The following is a 21,813-nucleotide window of genomic DNA, read 5'->3' as shown; positions in this document are numbered from 1 at the left end:
AAACTGTGACTCAAGTATGATGAGTCAAGCAGACTTTGCGATCCTAATATACATTTTCTGCATGTATGAAAGAGAAATGCATAAATACATTCTCCTCTATGCATTTCTGCTACTGATAGAAAGCCCTGTGCCACTATAGAGCCCAGTGAAATGTAATAAAACTCAGTACTTTTACAGAGTTGACTTTCTGCTCCTATGACAGCCCTTCTCTGCTGAGATAATGTCCACCATAAAGGCCGCACAAACAGGTGGGAGGCGTCTCTCCCTCCTGAGTCCTTTTACTTTCGCACAGTATTGAACACTCAGCACATTCTCTTACAATGTAGAAAGAAAAAAAACTAATATACTGTAGATATGAGGACTCAATGTCCTCAGGGTTCGTGCTTGTCCCATGTTGAAAACAGTAAGCTGCAGCACATTTCAGCAGCTGTTGCAGTGCAGCAGATACACCGGTATCGCTCGGCTTCATGGACCTCTGAGTCACGCTGTTCCACTGAACAAAGGGCCTGCTTTTTTCATTGTAATGGAAATCAACTTGATAAATGACACTCTTTATATTGCGCTGCGCTGTGGGTGTGTTTTTGACATTCAAATTATGTCCAAACGGTGCCCTCTGCAGAATATTTAGCAAAACTACAGCAGTATTGTTAGTAGTCTTTTCCTCACTGCACACAACACGTTACATTTGTGAGATGCACCATCATGGCCTGGCCTAGTTTGACATTGTACTTGTGAATTTCTCAACCTGTACGCAATCCGAGGCAGGAAACTGTCTGCTCTTTACAGCTTTTGCTGTTTGGGGAATCACAACTCCTGCCTGATTTGCAAAATAAGCATGGCCTTTTAAATCACCTCTGAAAATGCAATGTGTTTTTATCATCTTGTTTAATTAAGGTCATTTGTTTTCATATGTGTATTTATGTGTGTGTGTGTGTGTGTGTGTAGGTCTATGAATGTATGTAACACAGTACATACATAACATGTATGCATAGATATTCCCACGTATGTGTATATGACGTGTATATTTTCTTTTTTCCATGGAAAGCACTTTGAGATCTCTGCTTGTTATTCAGTAAGTACAATATAGATAAACTGTATTACTATCACCAAAAAACAAAAAAGTTCAATGCTCCATATTAATCAGAAAGTGAATTTTTTTATTCTTAGTCAAACCAGGAAGATTATACAGATTGATACAATCCACTTGGTAGCTATTACTAAATTCTGGTCTGGTCTAACTGCATATAAATATTCTGTAATACAATGGAAAGCTCCAGAGCAGCTACTAAAAGAAGCTTGCGGTGAAATTGTTTTGTCATCAGCTTTTTCTAAGGTCAAGAATGAACATTGCGGGTAAACTTAAGGTAAGATTATTCACAAAACAGATACAAACTTAATAATAATAATAACAAGAAAGATCTGTATTTATATTCACTGGCTCAGTAACATGAAAGATCAAACGAACATCATATCCTGTCAAATTGTACAATGTTACCGCTACACATGAAATAGGAACTGGGGAAATAGCCCTTCCTGTCCTGCTGTGTAACTCCGACTGATGCTACATTGATAAACTCAAATAAAGTATAAACACACACGGAGGGAGATAAAGAAAACAAACATTTCTAATGGATCGGATGGATCGGGGTTGTGAATGTGGAGTGGGAGTTCCATAGAGGAGATCTGGAGGCGTTCTCCGTAGGTGTATCCAGGCTAGACCATTCCTACACATAGAACATAAAGAAACACACACAAACACACAAGCTGGTTAAAAATCTCACCCTAATGTCATATCCTGTGGCATAGTTCATACCGCTGCTTTTACTTTCTAACAAGTTTCTCTGTGTCTGGGTACCTTAAAGCAGCACACCACATTATCTTGTGTATTTCATATAGTATCACTTTCATCGCTGTCGTCACATCATCGCAAAAATGTTCTATTTTCTGACACTCCTACAACATGACGTGGTCTACATTCTTCGTCTCCAGCAGTGACAGACTCGGGCTGTCTAAATAAATAAAAAGAGCATCAGCTGCATGCATTTGGCCACCACGGCGTAGTATGTTTCATAGCATACAGGGCAGCCTATATGGTACTGTGCCATTTTTTCCCCTTTTAAGGGCACCCAATAGAGCACTGCATCTGGTTTTCTCCACTGGAAGGGTATTCAAGATGGCACTTCATCCTGTTTTCTCCACTGTAAAGTCACCCGAGAGGACACCTCATCATGTTTTCTCTACCATAAGGGTATCTAAGAAGGCACTTTGTCATGTTTTCTCCACTGGAAGGGTCACATCATGGTGACCAAATAGCTGAGTGCTTAGCACATACCACATGGGTATGAACGTCCTGAGCATTGAGTAGCTGGTTTGAATCCCGGCTGGTGAAACCATGTGCTGCATGTCATTACCTTACTCTCTTTCCCCACATTTCACGTTCCTTCTCCACTATCACTATCAAATAAAGGCATAACATGCCCCAAAAATAATCTTCAAATGTACATTTATTATAGATTATAGAGCAGTAAACTGATATCAATTGTAATTGTATAACTTGCAAAACTACGTTTCATTTCTCTTTTCTATGCAGTGACAGCATGTAGTAACACGAGATATAATTGACAAAAATATACCCCCCCCCCCCGGGTATCAGCTGGCGGTGACAGCATTCTGCCCTCTAAGGTGGCTGTTCAGTAACAGAGCACAGAGAAGAAGCCAGAGCCTGGCGAGAGTCTTCACTGTAATGAGAGCCCTTCATCAAGCTAATAAATTAACGTGATTACAACTAATGAGGGGCGAACACTGCGCTATAGCACTAACGAGCAATATCTGTGGGTTGACAGTATGTTTCGTGATTGGCAGTGTGTGCATGTGTATGCAGTGTATGTATGCATGTGTGTAGTGTTGTATGCGTGTGTGTGTGTGTGTGTGTGTGTGTTTTGTTTTTTTTACAGCAAAGGGATCAGGGAAGTTCACAGTTGTTTGTCAAAGTGAATCTAGGAGAAACATTCTGTAGAGGCCACAGAAATACCAGAAATACCAAAAGAACAGAAATGAGTAAACTGCACATGATCTGCATAGTTTTTGTGTTCAAATTGATATTGCAAAGTTGAACATGCATCATAGGATAAGTCTGGTCATATTCTGTTTTTCGTATTGTCAGCAAATCCCATGAAAAGACCAAAACCATCAATGAATTCTTCCTACTAACAAGTATTGTGCATCCAAACACTGTCCTGCTGCTGATACTCAAAACACCAAATGCTTATTAATCTACTGCTGATAATTGTCTCCAAAAAATGTACTATTTACTCCTATTTGAGTACTGTTTGCCAAGAACTGCCGCGTCCAGCTGTTTTAGATCCACATCTTCAGTAGGAACCATTGGGCTCGAGGCTGAGAGCCACAGACTAAGAAAGTCAGAAAGTATTGAGAGGGGGCCTCACACATTGTTGGTTTTGGTTCTTTCATGGGATTTGCTGACAATGACAAAAACCCAGCCAGCCTTATCCAAAGTGTTGTATAAGAAAGGGCCAAGGTAAAAAGTAAGCTGTTGCTTGGAGATTCAGGTATTGATTAATAATTACCTGAGAGGTAATGCTCGTACGCCTGAGTGTCAGGTCTGCAAAACAAAGAATAAAAACAACAAGCACTGTTTGTATCAGTATATCTCTTTACTTTCATGCAATTTACAGCAGAACTAACAAATCGTCTCAAAGAAATTGAAGGGAAGTGAATGGATATATTAACAAGTTATAAATATGATCATAAAACTCACCAATGACATGGTCCTTAGCGTGAACTTTAGTCCAGAACTGTGCTTCCTGTCTGAAACAATTTAACACAGCAACATTTTATAACACAATACCAACTCTGCAATGCAATAATGCATTTTGTTGTAACAAGTTATAGGAAAACACACCTGGCACCCATTCAGTGGGTTCTACCTAGAACCCAGCATAAAGGGTTTTACCTAGAACAATCTGAGGTTCCACCCAGAACCCCCTATGAGAGGTGTAGTGGTTCTACCCAGACCCCTCTCTGGAGGTTCTATCCAGAACCTTTCCACCTTCTGAGGGTGCTAACAAGAACCCACCCAGGGGGGTTTTCCGAGAGCTAAATCCTCTCAGTGAGATGTACTGTGACACTTTTTCTGTACAACTTTTATTTTCCGCAGGTTTCAGAGCACCACAACCCACATCAATCATGGTTCACCATCATAGTCTTTGGGGGTGAGTTTTACCGTGAACCCTTTTAATCTATATTCCTCTATATTGATTTCAACAATTCTTAAAGAACTCTTTCTTCCAAAAAGGGTTGTTTGTATAAAAAGTGTTATTAATGGAACCCTTAGTCTCACAGAGAACCCTTGAAAAACACTCTTCAGAACCGTAGAACCTCAGCCCTTCAGGATAAACCTGTTTGGAACCCTTATTCGCTCCTTCCGAATACCTTATTGTAGTGTTTCATATTTGGAGAAATTATGAGCAATTTCAAACTGTATGGCTTAGTGATATTTTTGCTTTAAACTGTTTAAAATATTTGCAGTTAACGCCGCCTCTAAATGTTGCTAATGTGTCATTGCTGTCACGGTGCTGATGGTAATTCACACTTGTTTATTATAACTTCAGGGAGACAAAATGACTGTGGACAGACAAAGACAGTGATCATTTACTGGCCTTTAAGACGAATGGGAACTGAAAAGAAAATACCTTCTCTTATTTTCCTCGGCTGCTGCTTTTACTTTAAAGAAGAGTGAAAAGAGAAGAAAAAAATAGTAAGTTTCACAATTGAAGACAATCACGACAGTGTAAATGTATCATGTGAGAAAGCTGAGAGTCATGTGCCAGATACCTTTCCTGTGTGCCAACACAACCACGAGTGCCACTGAACAGAGAAACAATACCACAGCGGAGAAAGAGCCCAGTACGAGAGGCCAGTCCACACCGGACAAATCTGCAGACATCGCACTGGCGTAAGTCTGAGTCATTTTATTTTATTTTACTTCCTGCCACTCACAATTCATAATAGATTAATCTACATATGAAATAATGACATGTTAAAGTAGTTCTACCTGGTGATGATGGAGGATGAATTCCTGCAAAAATTAGAAAAGAACCAGTCACATTTTATGTCAGATGATGCTCTACTAAAGCCACACACACATGCAGTATAATCGTGAATATACACCTCTGGTTACAGCCAATGGGAGGCTGTGCTCAGATTTGCTCCATTTGCCTCCCAGGAGGACATCGTACTGGCACTGGTACAAAGCCACAGGGGTGTCCTGGACAGGCACTGGGAAGGTGACCTGGTGGTTGATCATGGTGGCATGGTGAGTGGCAACAGGAAGTTCATTATCAGCATTATCAGCCAGGTAGAGGGAGAACACAGCACGGGGGTAAGCGGGCGACCCTGTGCAGAGCAAATGCCACACGTCCGTCTGCTGCTGGAGGAGAAGGGTGGGAACTGGCAACGCGTCTGAAATCAAAATCATATGAAACATTAGACAGAATACTGTGTATATATATATATATATATATATATACATATGCTCTTAAAGCAAAATAGACACTATTTCCAGCTTCTCAAATGTGAATATTTGCTGTTTTTCTTTGCCTTATATGATAGCAAACTGAATGTTTTAGGGGAATTGGGCTGAAAGAAGTCATTAAACCCAATAACATTTTAAAAACATAACAATTTACGGATTCATTGATAAAAAAATACATAATGAAAATAATTATTAGCTCGAGCGCTACTTACAACATTTTCTAAATTGGGTGAGCGCTGTAGTACTTGCCATTAAATTCAACATTGCAAATGTTATCCCATTCATACAGTAATTCATTCAAATATTATTTTCAGAATGCATCACAATGGTAGTTACAATATTATTCCTAAATGTAAAACTACATTAAAAGATGTGTCAGTAGTGGAAAAACAAACAAACGTACGAAAAATACGAAGAAGAACCAGTTTGATTGATTGACGTGTAGCAAATGAATCAAAAGAAAAACCCACTTAATGTAAAGCAGGTTTATGAATGTTTGTATTTAGTAAAGATTTAAAGGAAGTCAATGTCGTAACAAGATAAACAACAGGCATGCTGAGTTTGGGGGCCCTGAGAGCAAACATATTCACCTGTAATAGCAATTTGAACCACGTTGCTGACAGTTGAATTAACCAACGCCTTTCTTTTGGTGATCTGGTAAATGCACGTGTACTCTCCCTCCTCTCCTCCTCTCACCGGCCCCACACTGAAGACTCCTGGCTGGGGTTCAGGGTTTGATACCCGACTGGCCCGGGGCTGGAGGATGACAGATGCCGCCCCCGTTCGCTCACCGGCCCTCAGCAACAGGAAGGTCAACGGTTTGTTGTGATGGCTCGGCTGGGACTGAGGCTGTGACGGAAGAGGGACCGAGCATCTGAAGGACAGCATGTCCCCACGTTTGACCACGCCGGTAGAGGGATTCACAGACAAGACTGGGGCAGGGAACAAGGGGATAGAGCGAGTAGGGGCAGCATCTGGGAAAGGTACAGAAAGGGAGAGGAAAATGAAACAATTATCTCTACATTTGTGTGGCCCCGTTACTTTGACATCGTTTTTTTGGCACAACAGTTGTGTAAACCATGTAAAAAATAATGCGAACAACCTCGGTTTGCCACAGTCAGCCAAACTTCCCTCTGTAACCGTCAACCCTGGAAGCCAGCACACATTGTGTTTGATGTTTGTGTGTGTGTGTGCGTGTAGGTGTGTGGTTTCTATATGAAGTGCAGGATGTAACTACCACTGCACACACCCACAGAGTGGAAGACAATAAGAGACCACAGAGAGCACCTGCATGCAGCAGTGTGTTTTGGGGGGGTTGGAGCGCAGCGGAAGGGAGTGTTTATTATGTTATACCACATGTCGAATCACTTGTGGGTGCAGACTGAACGGAGTGACTGCACAAACTCTGTTGTTCCACATTAAATGAGAAGTGGAGCAGCTACAGCCTAGACCACATCCACTACTACTACAGATAGACCAGAGTATGCCTCCATCAAATCAGATGTTTAATCTGTCACAGGCCCGATTTCCATCAAGATATGCATTTGAAAACAACAAAAAAACAAAACATGGACGCACCTTTTGGGGGCTCTAGCTGCAAATAGGGACTGAACGCACTGAAAGGACGGTCCCGGTCCTGGTACAGACAGCAGAAGAGTTGGACTGGATCCCCCTCATTTACCCTCACACTGAACTGAACCTCCTCAGTGCCAGACTGCAGCACCTTAGAGTCCACCTCAATAAACGAATGGACACACAGAGAAGAGTAAAACCACAGGAGCCCAGTGTTAGAAGACACAACACACATCCTCAAAAAAAACGTATACCTGTTCTCTGTGCCGGAACAACATGAACTTATCCCCTCGGTGGCCCTCTGGTGTCCGGCAAGCCAGAACCACGGAGCTCTTGGACCTCGCATGGATGTAAAGTGTAGGCGCCGGCACCGGCAGAGGTGAGGATGTGGAAGCAGAAAGCCTTCCTAGACAGGAGAGAGAGAGAGAGAGAGAGAGAGAGAGAGAGAGAGAGAGAGAGAGAGAGAGAGAGAGAGAGAGAGAGAGAGAGAGAGAGAGGTTTCACATGCAGAAAGAATTGGTTGAGTTTCACACAGTTTGAGCTTGGTGCAACAGTGAAGCACCAACTGTGATTGCTAAATGTAGTGATGCTCACTTTGTACCGAACTGGTGATTGCAGGTGATGACAACGTAACAGTGGAATGTGAAATTCAAAAATAGACATATTGCCTGTAACTTCAATATTTAGTAAATTTACAACAAGCACAGTTGTTGGAAATTTTTGTGTCGATGATTATGCATTTAATGGCAGTTTCGCCGTTGTTTGCTTCTCCTTTAACCCACCAAAAATCAGCAAGTAGATGTGTCTAGTGGAAATATATTGTTGTTAGACAAAACAATAAAACTCAGCCATGAATATAATAATAATTTAGAAACAACTATGGTACTACACTTACCCCAAAGTTGTAGAGAAGTGAATAACAGATATATCCAAAGGGATTGTCCACCACTAACAACCTGCATATTTGACACAAGAAGAAGACTGTAGTGTGAGAAAGCACATACAAGCATGGACCTCTCTCTCTCTCTCTCTCTCTCTCTCTCTCTCTCTCTCTCTCTCTCGCTCTCTCTCTGTTTTCTTAATATACATCACATCCTGTTGAAGACAGAGCGATTGGGGGAAGTTAAACCAGTAAACACACTTCCTTTTTTGGAGCCCACTGGTCGGATCCGTGATGAGAATAAATAGCAGGTCTTGTTTCTCAGTAACCCACATGTAAAAATATTTGTGTGTCAGACACAGCAGATTCAGAATTCCCCCACATGGGATGTGATAGGTGTGCACGATAATAATAGAGCGGTGGAATGTAACTAAGTACATTTAATTGAGCGCTTGAACTTCTTCTGTGTGCCAGACGTGTAGGAGAACTACGATGGTCGATTTGAAAATATATGTGAGCATTTTATTTCGAGCTATTGCTAGTCAAGCAGACAAATACAGTATGTTCAATATAGCTTCTAGAAGATTATGAAAGTATGAATCGTGATTATTGAGTACATCATTGCTTTTTGTTTCTTTGTTGTTCAAATCAAGTTTTTCATTGTTGTTTTTTTACTTGTGGAAATAAAGCCTGACAAAGAGAAGTAGCGAACATCTCTGGCCAAATCTAGTTCTACTTTTTGTCCTTTTCCAGCATGTTTCTTTTAGTATAATGAAAAAAAAACAAAAGAGGAATTGGATGACAGAGACCAAGAATTAGCTCACTGTTAGACGGAAAACAAGATGTTTATAAACTGTATCAACAACTCCAAACTTGAGTTTGGCTTAGAGGAGAATTAAAGTGCACATTACAAATCAAATTCATCTCAAGGTGGTAAATATTCCTAAAGAAGATGATGGTACAGATTTAAATCACATTACTCTGGGAACGTTTCACTAGCAACCAGCTAAATTAAGTCATATTTTATATTCACTTCATCAAAAGAAGGATTGCTTCTACTAGCATTTTATTGAGAGTGAGGCCAGTTATAGAGGAGTAGTAAATCTTATCACAAGTGCAGATCCTTGAGGGTGCACTTTTTCTTTAAGAGCCTCCTCTTATAAAGAGTGATCAGGTGCAGCAACATTTTAAAACCTTTAAAAACATGTCATCTGCATTTTATAGTTCATGCTCATGAATCTGGGATTAACAGGACAACACATTTATTATTATTATTAATCTCTTCCAAGGAATCATGTTTTACAATACGAGCACATACAGGGAAGTTACTACATACTCTAGAGATGCATGTCAAATTCAGTGGCTACAGGTAGTGAATTTTTGAGGAAGTTAATGAGTAATGTTGTCATGTTAAGCGTTGTTCTTTGTTCTTTCGACTGCTGCATCATTTTTCTGAGTAAAACAAAAAATCTCCCTATTTCAACCAAGGGATGAGTTCATTATTATTCACGTAGGCTATTGCAAGGCGGGGTAGACATTATTACAACATTTACATTAACAGCATTTATCTTTCCTCCTGGGTGTAAAACTGTCTCTGATAAGATGCTAAAATTAAAGTGTATTGAGAAATACAGCCACGAATGCACAAACATTTGCATCTGTAGCAACTTTTTAAGAACCTTTACTCCATAAGACACAACATATTTATGTAAACCAGAGACATGTTATTCACATGTGAAACCCAGTTAACATGCAGCCGATGCCAAGAAAATCCACGGTGCCCTAATGATGAATCCTAAAACCTGTTGTGCCACCAGCATGTCATAGTTTTTAAATATGTCAACATTGACTTGATGGATAGGCAGGCACCAGGTTTTAGTTTTGAACCAACAGTCATGGCACCTGGCTGATAAATCCTAATGACTTTGGTGGACTTTGCGTCTGACTTTTGCTCTGGTGCCACCATGAGGTTCAAATTTGTGACTTTTGCAAGAAATGTCTTTACAACGATTGGATGTAGAGCGCTGCAGGAATGAGTCTCAAACTGTCAGCATTTGAGCACTTCTGGTTCCCTCGTCTCGAAGTCAATGTTTTTTTGAAATGGGTTTTTGGTTAGATGCCTAAAATAAGGTCTGTGGTTAAGACAAGCTGAAGAGCTTTTTCACGATATTGTTCTGCACATAAAACACGTCAGTAGATACCCCTTTCATACATTTTCTTATAAAAAGGCGGTTCTTAACAAGAGGCTAAATACAACTGCAAAACGTCATCATGCTGACAGCCTGCACAGCCTTGTTGTGCATACTTGTGCTAATGCGACCGTGGTGAAGTTAGTTAGCTTTTTTACTTCAGCCGATTGCATTCAGGGTGCAAAAACTCCTACAAGTGGTGTTCATTTGTGAAAATTATCTTGCTGAACAAAATGTGTAAGTAATTTCTGCAATAATCCAAAATCCAGTGGAAAAATCCCATTGGCTTTTTTGTCAAGGTAACCGGTATGATGCTAACTTCCCGGTTGGCCTGCCAGAATACGTCATCCCTGCAGCGTTCTCTTGCCATAAAATCTGGCGCACACATTGATGTCCTGGATTAATTAAATTGATCCCCTGATTTTTTCCTCTAGCGCCACCAAACGGTCAAAAAAGTTGCTTCATGCTAACTTTAAAAAAAGTGATTCCCATCAGAATCAGTACTTTGTGTTTATTGCTAATTAAGCTGTGTTAGTTGACCTTTTCTTGTGATTTGTTCATCGTGCTAAGGTTTGTTGAACCCGCGTGACAGAATATAGTTTATTGTAGACTCTGCATCTATATTACTTAGTTTCAACATTGGTTGCTCTGGGAATTAGCTGTTAAAAACACTGCAGTGAAGCTGAAAAAGTGATTACAAACTGAGTGGGAGGAGGTGAGAGACAAGTGGACTACTTTACTTTCCAGGTAATGAAAAACACTGCCGTGCTTCGTTTTGCTTCCGGGTTGGTACGGGTCTTGTCCTCTCTCGTCCATCAGCATCACACTCCCCCCCCCCCCCTCTCTCTCGCGCGCGCAGCAGCAGCAGCAGCAGCATCCACGAGCGCGCACTTGCCCGAGCGGTTTCCCAAAAACCACCCCAGAGAGAAGAAGAAGAAAAAAAGCATTAAAGAGATGGATGAAGACTTCGCTCCTGAGCCGGAGCGTCTGCGGACATTCGTGAGGAAACTCAGAGAGGTGTTTGACGCGTGTGACGAGGACTCGGACGGGTTTATCCGCCCTGAACACTTCGTGCAGTTGGGTTCTCAGTTTGGACGAGCAGAACAGGTGAGAGCATGCGTCTTTTTTTTCTTCTTCTTAAACTATAGGCTACCGCCCGCCATTCAGGTTACATAAGCAAACGAATAACTAAATAAAGATATTTTTTTGAACTTTGTATTAAAAAAAGAAGAACGTAGGTCACTGTATCTCGTCTTTCACATTGCTATGTGATAAAAAGCTTACACGAAGTCCCACCTTTATTTTTTGACATGAGGCCAGCTCGACCTGCAGTGACAAACGGATGCAGAGGAGGTTCCTGTTGAAAGTTCTACAGGTTGGAGCCAAAGCAGGAATATGTTTTTGTTCCTTAATGCACTTGGAACAGTGGGCTTATGTATCTTTCCAGCAAAACAGTCTGGTGCTCCTTCAGTGTACCTCTGTGACCTGAAACTTGTGTGTTGAATAAGGTGGTTGTTATGTTCTGAAGCAGGAAAGTAACTGTAATGTTAGCAACATTGTCTGGCGGAAATATGCAATTCACTTTTAAAGTGCAAGATATTTCCTGAATTCTAGTTTTAAAAAAATTCATGAACTTTATTTTCAGAATGTGAAGAGGTTGGAGTGTTGACGTTACGTCAAAGACGTCTATGTATTGTGTTGCAGAGATATCTGCTGTATGGAGCATGCTAACCAGCTAGCCTCGGCCTGCCCTGTCCTGTCATACCACTTGTACCTCAAGATGCTAAAGTGAGTCACTGTAGCGTCCGGTCCGCCCCAAAGATTATGATGTCTGTCAATTTAAAAGATAGTTAGTTGCACATTTGTCGGAGTAACATTTACTGTCCGGTCTTATACCCATACTACCATACTGTTTGCTAGAAAATTAATTAGTGTGTCCCAGTGCAAAGAAGGTCAAATGCAGTATGCCAAAAAAACATCCCTGGATGTCGCATTTATGCACCAATATGCTTTTATGGCTTCTGTGACCCTCAATCCTCTACGCAGCAGATACAGTATATATGAGCAAGAGGGTCAGAGTTCAAGGTGCCATGTTAGGAGCAGCTACTATGTCCCAATTAAATGCATACTGCATGCAACAGTACGCACTCTGTAAAGGAAGCTGCAGTATGTACTAAAAGAAAAAGTATGCAATATGGAGTTGTGTGTGAAACCGCTCAGTGAACTACATCTCTCGTCTTGCACAATCTACGTCACCACTGCCAACATGGCCGTTACTTTGGCTTGCTAGCTAGGTAACTTAGACTTACACATTGTTGATGGGAGTACATCCCGGTACAAAACAAACAGAGAGAGACGCCACTTAAGGACTTTTTGGCTGTGTAGTCTCTCTAATTACGCATTTTCACAGACTTTTACTTCAACCATTGTATGACAAAATGAGACTTTCGTGACATGCAAAAATGAAACCTAAAAACAAAAGTCTTACGTCTTCTAGTTTGCAAACAAATGAGGAATATTACTGGTTCATATTTTAAATGTTTTCATCAGTGCGGGTGTCACAGTGGACCTCCCTCGTGTCTCACTGCGTGCCGGGGTAATTGAACACTGCGGTTGATTGGCTCCCCAGTGTTGTGTTGCTCATCGGCGGGAACATCGAGGAGACACTGATTAGCTCCTGAGGGGGAAGCCTTCCACTGACCTGAGAAACAGATTCACAGGATCAAGTAGATGCAATTCTTAACTCCACAGTCGTAGATCCCACACGATACATGTTACACGTCACATTGTGTCAGCTTTTATTTATTGTTTATCGTGATATAAATATTCTCTCACTCTTTTGGTGAGAATGATTCAGAAGTCGCACACAAAACATCTATTCCATGATCATGTGACCCAAAGTGTATTCATAGTACAGAGTGTGTACAGAAAAAGAAACATGCACATTACGTGTAGTCTGTTTGGTTTCCACTTTCTGATAGATGCACCGTATTAAGCAGCCTCCTGCATGTGTTGGCCTCTCATGTCATTGTCCTTTATGGGTGAATCCCACCGTGACCTCTATTGTCACTATTGTACACAGTGGGTGACGCTCTCCCCGTTGCACATGCAAATGTGCACACGCTCACGTAGTCCTACAGTTTTCTCCCCTGACCGCTTTCCTTTCCCCTTCACTTTGTCCTGAGGACCAGGGAGAGGCAATACATCTAGGCTGTTTCATTCCAAATAGATGGATTTCCTTGCTCGTCCTCTAATGAATGCTTGAATGCATAGTGACACACCTTTTTAAAAGTCTGAGGTCAAAGTTCACTGTGACCACACATAGTTCATATGCCAATTGTGTCAATTTCACACAAACATCTAAAAGGATGAAGTGGTGACATTTTGGACGGACGTGGATGTAAACTGCCACATCACTGGTCGGCGGAGGAATACAACGCGAGGCTGTAATTCTAGTTTTTTTAACCTGAGAAAACCCCGAAGTTGTTTTTCCGTTTCAGTCACAAACCGTTGCTAAAATTAGTGCTGTTGAATTTGAAATGGCTGTGGGTAGCTTGCAGACAGAATAATGCATTATTCAGCTGTGGTGCAGAGCGCTGAAAGGCAGCAGCGATGTGGATGTGGGCGGATCATGAGTCAGGGTGTGCATGCGCTTGGGCATGCTTTAATTATACAGATGTGTGATATTGCACATGATGTGTGTTGGATTGTTTTAGGAAACCGTCCCAATGCCTTCAGTCTGGGTTCAGATCAAAAGTTATTCACATAGAATTATTGTTTTTGGAGGCAGTGAGTGAGGGCCTAAGGATGGTGATGTCTTATTGTTTGTTTATCCATCGATCAACATGAAGAGTACAGCTACCGGCCAAATGTCCACATTATTATTATTATTATTATTATTATTGTGGTTCCCTGGAAAATATCTTCTCATAATTGTGGTGACATCTTGTACATTCATTCATGTTATGTGTGGGGGACCATGCTGACAGGCAAGAAGATCACAGGAAGTTGACAGAAGTTGACTAAATGTGCACGCTACAAATAGAAACTAATGTACTCCCAACACTAAATACATATTAAACATGATGTACTAAACATTACGCTATGTGCCATCTTTTATCTGTTAGCAGGTGGTCAACAAAACTCAACTGAGGAGAAATGGACCTTTGTGTTAAAAGCAGAGCGTGAGCTGGAGAATTACTGACATGTATATCAGCGGTGTGGCAGCAGGCGTGGCCATCACATTAGGAACAAGAACATATTTTAAGATTAACAGGTGCCCAGACGAGATTGCCATAAATGTGCCCAGATGATAAACCATGTTGATTTTATTCATACTATTATCTTTAAGGTTACACTCAGTGCTCCTCAGGCTATGCAATGATAGAAACATGTTGTTGGGCCAAACTAACACCCAGCATTGTGCTGTGCGTGCCATTTTTTCAAGATGATAAAGGCAATAAACTGATGTTAGACATTTATTGTTGGTCATTATCCTACAGAGTTATTATCATTTCAAATCCCATCTTTTTTGCATGACTTTGCATAGTAGTTCCTTTGCAGGAAAATTCAAACGTACGTTTTTGAAGAAGAGGAAAGGTCTGGCGCTCAGTTGTTCAGGTTGCATAAGTTATCATTCAGCATGGAGTGCAGAGTGTAGCTCTGCATTTTTAAAATGCCACAGTGGTGTTTTAGTACTTGAGTCTCGAGGTCTCTGAATGGAGCGCATTTTCACTCGGCCTTGTCTCAGGATTTTAGTTCAAAACCACAACTGCAGGGATATCCACAAACTCGCTGTGCATTGTCTAAATGTATTTGTTTACATCACGATTGCATTTAGAAACAAAGGAATATCCTCCCATATAAAATCCTGAATGTGAATGAGGTGAATGAGGAGGAATTTCCCTTTTTTTCTGTGGGTATTGCTATGGAAATGTTGCTCTTTCAAAACAATTTGAGAAGTGCCTACGGTTTGCATGTTCCACTTTTCTTAGGAAATGGGTGTCATGTAGTGTTGGACTGTTGTTTGCATTGATAATAAAAACAGAGGATAGGTGCAGCATGAGAGTGACTCACTGATGTACTTAATAAGGTTGGTGATAAGTAACCTTCTGCAGCACTCTTCATCTCTGTACAGAGCCTTTTCAGTGCAATGATGAAAGTGAGGGTGAGTCACGCACCTCAGCCGCCTGTCTATCTCGGTAACGGCTGGTTTAATGTGGCAGTGGGGAGGCAGAGACCTGCATTAACGCACACATATAAACACTAACGCATGTAAATACGTGTTGAAGTTAATCAAACCTGTGCTTTTCATGCAACAAAATAATCTCTCAAATGTAAGAATTAACCAGAAGCATCGTAGCAGCAGTCGACATACCAGCGTAGACCGATACAGGGAGCAGAATAACCTCATCCGTAACAATTTTACTTTGCATCGACAGAAATGAGCTCGGTCATGTTTTCTCTGTGCCTTCTCCTCAGGTGAAGAAGTTGGCCAGATGTCTGGACCCCGACTCTCACGGGAGGATCGACTTCAAAGACTTCTGCCGTGGCGTGCTCACCATGAAAGGTGAGAATGTGTGTCCGTGTGAGGAGGAAGAGTTTTAAGGGCTGCACAATGTTGTGTCGCTTTTAGAAGAACACACTTGTTACTGTGTCTTGCTGCCTTCAACAGTAGCTTTTGGTAATAATGTAGCATAGGCTATTTCTATTGACTTCAATTCCTACAATAATCCAAATGTACTTTTGCTGCACTATAGCAGAACATTTCCAGCATCGGTGTCGGTCTTTTAAATCCATTCAGCTACCTGCAGGCATCCCTGGAGCAGACCGACTGACAGCAAACTCACACAAGTTGGTGTTCCACTGTTTTTAAGTATTTCACAGCAACAACCAGGAGACGCCTCTACAGAACATTCAGCTGGTTAGCTTAGAGTGCGATGGATGAATCCAGTGAAGATAACGCTACCCCTGCTTAACCAAGTGGAATGAAGTATCGTTTGTGCCAACTCATCATATTTCCTCTTTCCGGGGGTCTGTTCTCTTTGTTTTCTGCCCAGACTGGGAGTCTTGTGTAAAACCAGGTCAGCTTACCCTCAACAGTACACCAGGCCAACCAGGACACAGGAGGGGACAGAGCCGGGGTACGGCCGCCCAGTAAGAGGGGCAACAAATTGGGTTTCTGGTTCTGCATGGCTGAGTGCTATTGAGTTGACCTGGCCTCAATAATACAATGCTCATTTAACACTGGAGTATCTCGTTAATGACATCCATTAGACTTCCTTTACACCAAAGATCTTCTACCCCTCATGTATACTAACGCCTGGTCGCATAATGAGTACATTTAAAGCGGCTATCACTTGTTTTTACAGCAACAATGTATCAAATTAAAATGTGACGGTGATGAACCTCTTGAGAGTTATCACCTGATATGAGAGTGTTGGACAGAATCACGATTCCAAATGAATGATGCTGTTGTTCTCTAACTGCCGGATGTGTTCATAAGATACTATCGCTAACAGGATGTCAACTTAAATGGTTATGAATATGTTCACCTGTTCACTTGCATTGTGTATTGTGTTTTCTCCATAGTTGCAATACATTATAATAGCTGTTATAATGAATTATTATGTAAATATATAAACTCTAACTGGTCATTGTTTGCTTTAAGTAAAGTGTAAATCAAATAAAATAAAAATAGCCACATCAAATTAAATAATAATTAAATACATTTTCAGTTTACTTAAAGCACAAAATGACCACATATAGTAACTTATAATGCATTATAACAGTGATTATTATGCATTATAACAGTGATTATAATGCATAATCAGAAGATTATAATGTATTAAAACTATCGGAATTATAGCATCCTTTAGTAAATGACCAGCAATTATGATACTTGACCTTAAAAATCACAACATAACATGCTTTGTGATATGTTCTGATTATTGTTATAAAGCATTAATGAGTGCTTCTAACTATATTTCTGCAGTGCTATAAGCAGATTTTAACCCATTGTAAGTATGTTTATAATGGATTGTAGAAAGTGTTACTAACGTTTTTATTCATTGTGCATTTTTCTGGATAAAGTGCTGTGTCTTTTACCTCCTATCAACTCTGTGAGGTCTCCCATTGGTGCCCCCTCACAGCTGTTTTCCTGTTTCTTTCTTCGTACTAAATTCCTAAATAATAGATCGGTTTCATAAATTACACCACTTATCTGCTCTCCTCCTAGTTTTATCACAGGGAGTGTTTTGCTTTTTGTCCTAAAATTGACCTGCTGTGGGTTTTTTTGTGGAACACATCTTTATTATGAATTATGCATCCAATGTGTCTTTTTCACATCCAGATTTGTATGTAATTATCCTCTACCCTGCCCCCCAGGAACACACACACCAAAATGGTACTCGTAGGACAGCCAGTCTTAGTTTACAAGCATGGTGGAGTATCAAAAGTACAGGGAAAAATAACAAAACACAGAGTAGAAAAATAACAAAAAGAATAATACAGACAAAAACAGCCTACCCCCAGCATTCAGCCATCATTCCTCGGCCTAGAAAATGACCCTCCGGAATATATTGTATATTCTAGCTCCCAAATAATCCAGAAACAGAGTCCATATATGATAAATGATACCAGTTTTACCCCTAGACCAGTATGTTAGACCATTGTAGCATAGGCACCATATGTTATCACATTTATCGGTGTGTCCTTCCTACACAGTTTATCCAAATCTAATTCTTTCGTGAAAACCAAATGTTTGGAAACTACTTTCACCAAGAAATTCTGAACACAGCACCAAATAGTGTGAGTATAACCGCCGGCGTCCTTGTTTGAGGCGATGCAGCAACCTGAGCTGTAGTTCCAACAGAAGATATATTGTGTGTTTAGCAGCACCTTCAGGTTCAGCAGCTTGGATAGGAAATGATTACGCTGCAGAATCTCAAACAGACTGAGATGAGTCATGCATGCTTTGTATTTCTTTTCTTTGCAGGTTATGTTGGAGTCGTAACAAAGAAAAGCGGTGCACAGTTCATCACAGGGTCATATGAGGCAGCGAAGAGTTGCTATCGGGTAAGTTTTTAAAGTGTGTGCATGTGTACTTTATTAAGAGTCCAATTTAACTGAAATATATCGCCCCCAAATGGCTCAAATGTCACATGATTTAGAACTATCCGAAAAGAAGACAATAATCTGTGTTCATTTTACATGTCAATGCTGCATATACATGTGGGTGAATATCGGCACTGCAGCAAGTAAAGTGAGCAGCAGGTTAATTGTGGTACAGTCAGAAATTATAGAATGTCCTCGGCAGCTTCCTTGTGACTTCCTGTTGGAGAGGAGTCCCAGCATGCTGTCTGTGGGTTATAATTTATATATGGATACATGTAAAATACATAGTGGTCTGACACTAAATCCAATAATGACAAAAATGCTTTTTATTTATGAATTAATTTTAAAGTTTTTAGTGGTTTTTTTTGAGACAACTCCTAGACTGGACAACACTGTGTAGCAACCTGTCAATCACAAGCCACGCCCATTTTCTCACAGACTTCTATCCAGTCTCATTTTTGCAACCAGAGGATCCGCCCCCTGCTGAGACAGTTAGAGGGTTGAAAGTTAAAACGACATCAGCTACAATGTTGCAGTAAAGTCAGAGTGGGTGCAGCTTGTACTTTACTATTCTGTCCACTTGGTGGTAGTGTTCGACTGCTGCTGTACGGTGGAAGACAGGCAGTATGTCCAAATAACTTACACACGGTCTTGCTTGTTATCTGTACAAAACCCCAGATGAGTGGATGAGACACGTGTCTAAAAACTGTTTGATTTGTTCTTCTACATATATTATTTTAGCTTTGAAGACATTTAGTTAATTGATACAAAAAGTCCAACATAAAGGTTTTTCCTTTAACATCAACTGTGAACATTTCACAAAGAATTAAACCGATTTTTCAATTTATCCCTCAGATGGAAAGTTTGTACAGATGTACTAATTTGGTTTTATTGCCACGCGGCCTTTTCTTTGACTCCTACTGACGTCCGTGTCCGCTGAGATAATCGCTTCTTTACATCGTCGTCTAACTCCCCTCGCTGTTACATGTGACACTTATTTCACAAACTCCAGAGACAATCTCTTTGGAAATTTGGTACTTTACATGCAAAACCACTTCCTCTAAGAACATTGATACTTTGCAAAGTCAATTAAACATCAGCTCCACTTCATAGTGGAGCAATAACTGCAGGGTATTCTGTGCAGCAGGTTTGCATCAATATTCCAGCCTTAGATTGTCTTTTGACATGAATCCACAGGTTTCGAGAAGTCTTTTCTGCTGCCATTGGTACAGTATACCATTTCATCATACCAACAGAGAAGTGCTCTTAAAATATTCACACTGGGTGAAATGCAATACGGTCGCTACCTACTGTGTCTTTCATAGGCACTACAAAGCACTTCTCTTTTTTGGAAATGCTGTCTCATTTGCGCACTTCCCTTTGAGACCCGGCTTATAAAAGAAATTCTGGGAGGCAGACATACCATTTTATAATTCAGGATTACTTTTCACTGTTTTATCATTTTCTCCACACAGTGACAGGTAGGTGTTGCAGTTATGGGTTTTTAGTTGTCTGTTTGAATATGTATGCATTGTGTTTTAAGCTTTTAACCCAGGAAATGTCTGTGATGACTGGGGAACAAGAAATTAGCCAGGATTCTCCAGGATGGAAATATGCATGGTACTGTACTTCTGCAGTGTAGACAGACCGAGGATTAAGGATGACATTTCATATTGTTACCCACACCACGTTGAAGTTCTTTCTTTATGCATGGAGAAGCAGTCATTGGCAATGACAATCTTAAGTCTCGCGCTCCCACCAACAATGCAAATTCAATTTTTTTTCGACAAAGTAGAAAGTAGAGTGCAGATCTCCGCCAGGTGTGTTTTCACCGACCACCGCTGTATTGTGTGTTTGAATGAACACAACACGCACATTTACTAAGCCTCTGTCGAGACTGCGAGTGTACCAGACATGTTTTTCACTCGCTTGTCTCACACAACAAATACGCTCTCATTGTAATCCTTGCAGATGTTTGCGTGGGCTCTGCATGGGTTCGCGGCTCAGCTCGGCCTCACGAGTGTAACAACGACTTGAAGCGCTTGTTTAGGCTTCAAGTCCACGAGAGGCAGTGCACTCAGCTGTGTGTGTAGCTGTGAGCCGAACACGCCATCCAAAACAATTAAAGTGAGCAGACTGTCCCCCCCCACTGCCCCCACTGCTGAGGGTCGGAGATGCAGTCAGCTGTGTTATCACTAGTGGCCCCTACTAGCCAGGGGCCGGTTAAGAGCAGTGAGTGAGGAGTCAGCAGGCATTCAATGGCAGTATAGAACAGGCAGTAAAATGTGTCTTCAGAAAGTGTGAGTCACCGCAAAGAGGTCCTTGAGCATGCAGCCATAACGGAGCAAATATTAATAACCAAAATATTATGCAGTTTGCTGCAGCACAATGCGAGATGGAAAGGTCACTCTGCGATTGATCGCATGATCCACCTGGCGGAGATAATAAAAAAGGAAAAGCAAGCAAAAAGAAAATGAGAATCTAACATCAAATTTCAAATACGTTAAAATAAGGAATATCATTTTTAGATGGCTCAAACAAAAAAAAAAAACGAGTAGATAGCTTGGTTAATCTCTCTTATATACAGCACATTTATACATCACCTCGTTTTAGTGCTGTTTGAAGTGATCATAGCTCTTACAGCTGTGTAATATGAGAGCTACTTGGCCGGTGTGTATACATAATTGATCTGTTGTAACATCGAGTCTGTCGTGCTCGGCAGCAAAGATGGACATTTACAGGGAGTGTGTGCAGAGCTCTGCTGTTGAAACACTTTGTGTAAAGGACTTCTTCTTTTCACCTTGTGTTTGTGTTTTATTGAACGTTTCCCTCGAGTGAAGTACTCTCTGAGCTCTGAACTGCTGCATGAGAAAGCAGCCACGGGGAAGCTGCAGCCAGTCGAAGCTACGGCAATGTTTTTTACATAGAAACTGTTATCTAAGGAGTTTTAGTGGACAGAGATAACGTGAAACTAATACCAGCGATTAAACCTCCTCACTTTATTAACATCTCCTCAGTCTACTGGAGGTATTGTGTAAACGTCTCCTTATCTCATTCCCACATTAGAGAGGACTTCTCTCTCTTTTGTTGGGTGAAGATATGTGGCATATTTTTTTTTTATAATTAGATTTACGATGCATAGAAGCTCAGTTATTTGAGAGCCGGGGTGTCCGGTTGTGGGAGAAAAAAAACATTCAGGCATAAAGTTGTGTTGCCATAGCAAGAAGAGGGAGGAATCCCAGAGCTCCCCAGGGTAGAGCGCTGCAATTGTGTGTGTGTGTGTGAGAGAGAGGGAGTGAAAGAAGAGAGGGAGGAAAGGTGAGAAGTGTCTCATTATTGCAAAATATGTTGTAGGAGAGATTTATTAGCTTCTTTCTTGCTGCTTGGGTTAATACACCTGAACACACACACATATATATATATATATGTGTGTGTGTGTGTGTGTGTGTGTGTGTGTGTGTGTGTATATATATATATGTGTATATATGTGTATATATGTGTGT

The 21,813-nt window shown here is 40.9% G+C and overlaps 2 protein-coding genes across 4 annotated transcripts in view; one reads left to right on the top strand and one right to left on the bottom strand.

Annotated features, from left to right (window-relative positions):
- Positions 1–1,171: 1,171 nt before the first annotated feature.
- LOC116396957 (uncharacterized) lies at positions 1,172–8,131 on the bottom strand. Its single transcript, XM_031872004.1, has 11 exons — positions 8,022–8,131; positions 7,381–7,532; positions 7,133–7,289; positions 6,145–6,528; positions 5,191–5,481; positions 5,075–5,098; positions 4,855–4,956; positions 4,713–4,743; positions 3,779–3,828; positions 3,588–3,622; positions 1,172–1,724 (listed from the first exon to the last, which is right to left on the bottom strand). The coding sequence occupies exons 1-11, from the start codon at positions 8,086–8,088 to the stop codon at positions 1,626–1,628; spliced, it is 1,392 nt and encodes a 463-aa protein (XP_031727864.1). The 5' UTR covers positions 8,089–8,131; the 3' UTR covers positions 1,172–1,625.
- Positions 8,132–11,134: 3,003 nt separating this feature from the next.
- Positions 11,135–21,813, top strand: part of LOC116396909 (rab11 family-interacting protein 4B) — a 55,519-nt gene continuing 44,840 nt past the window's right edge. For all 3 annotated transcript variants that reach the window (XM_031871901.1, XM_031871900.1, XM_031871899.1), the window contains exons 1-3: positions 11,135–11,302; positions 15,677–15,764; positions 18,192–18,271. In XM_031871901.1, the coding sequence (XP_031727761.1) occupies positions 11,150–11,302; positions 15,677–15,764; positions 18,192–18,271 (321 nt within the window). In that variant the 5' untranslated portion in view covers positions 11,135–11,149. The remainder of the gene's footprint in view (positions 11,303–15,676; positions 15,765–18,191; positions 18,272–21,813) is intronic.

Source organism: Anarrhichthys ocellatus, unplaced genomic scaffold, assembly GCF_004355925.1.
Source record: "Anarrhichthys ocellatus isolate YVR2014 unplaced genomic scaffold, GSC_Weel_1.0 scaffold61, whole genome shotgun sequence".
NCBI lineage: Eukaryota > Metazoa > Chordata > Actinopteri > Perciformes > Anarhichadidae > Anarrhichthys > Anarrhichthys ocellatus.
The sequence above is the reverse complement of the archived record's forward strand: the minus strand, read 5'-3'. Positions and strand labels throughout refer to the sequence as shown.

Excerpts from the sequence above, each read along its gene's own strand:
- LOC116396957 (XM_031872004.1), bottom strand. The coding sequence starts at position 8,088 with ATGCAGGTTGTTAGTGGTGGACAATCCCTTTGGATATATCTGTTATTC. Across the intron at positions 5,099-5,190 it reads CCCATTGGCTGTAACCAGAG|GAATTCATCCTCCATCATCA; the intron begins GTGTATATTCAC and ends TAATTTTTGCAG. Across the intron at positions 3,829-4,712 it reads GCCGAGGAAAATAAGAGAAG|ACAGGAAGCACAGTTCTGGA; the intron begins GTATTTTCTTTT and ends AAATTGTTTCAG.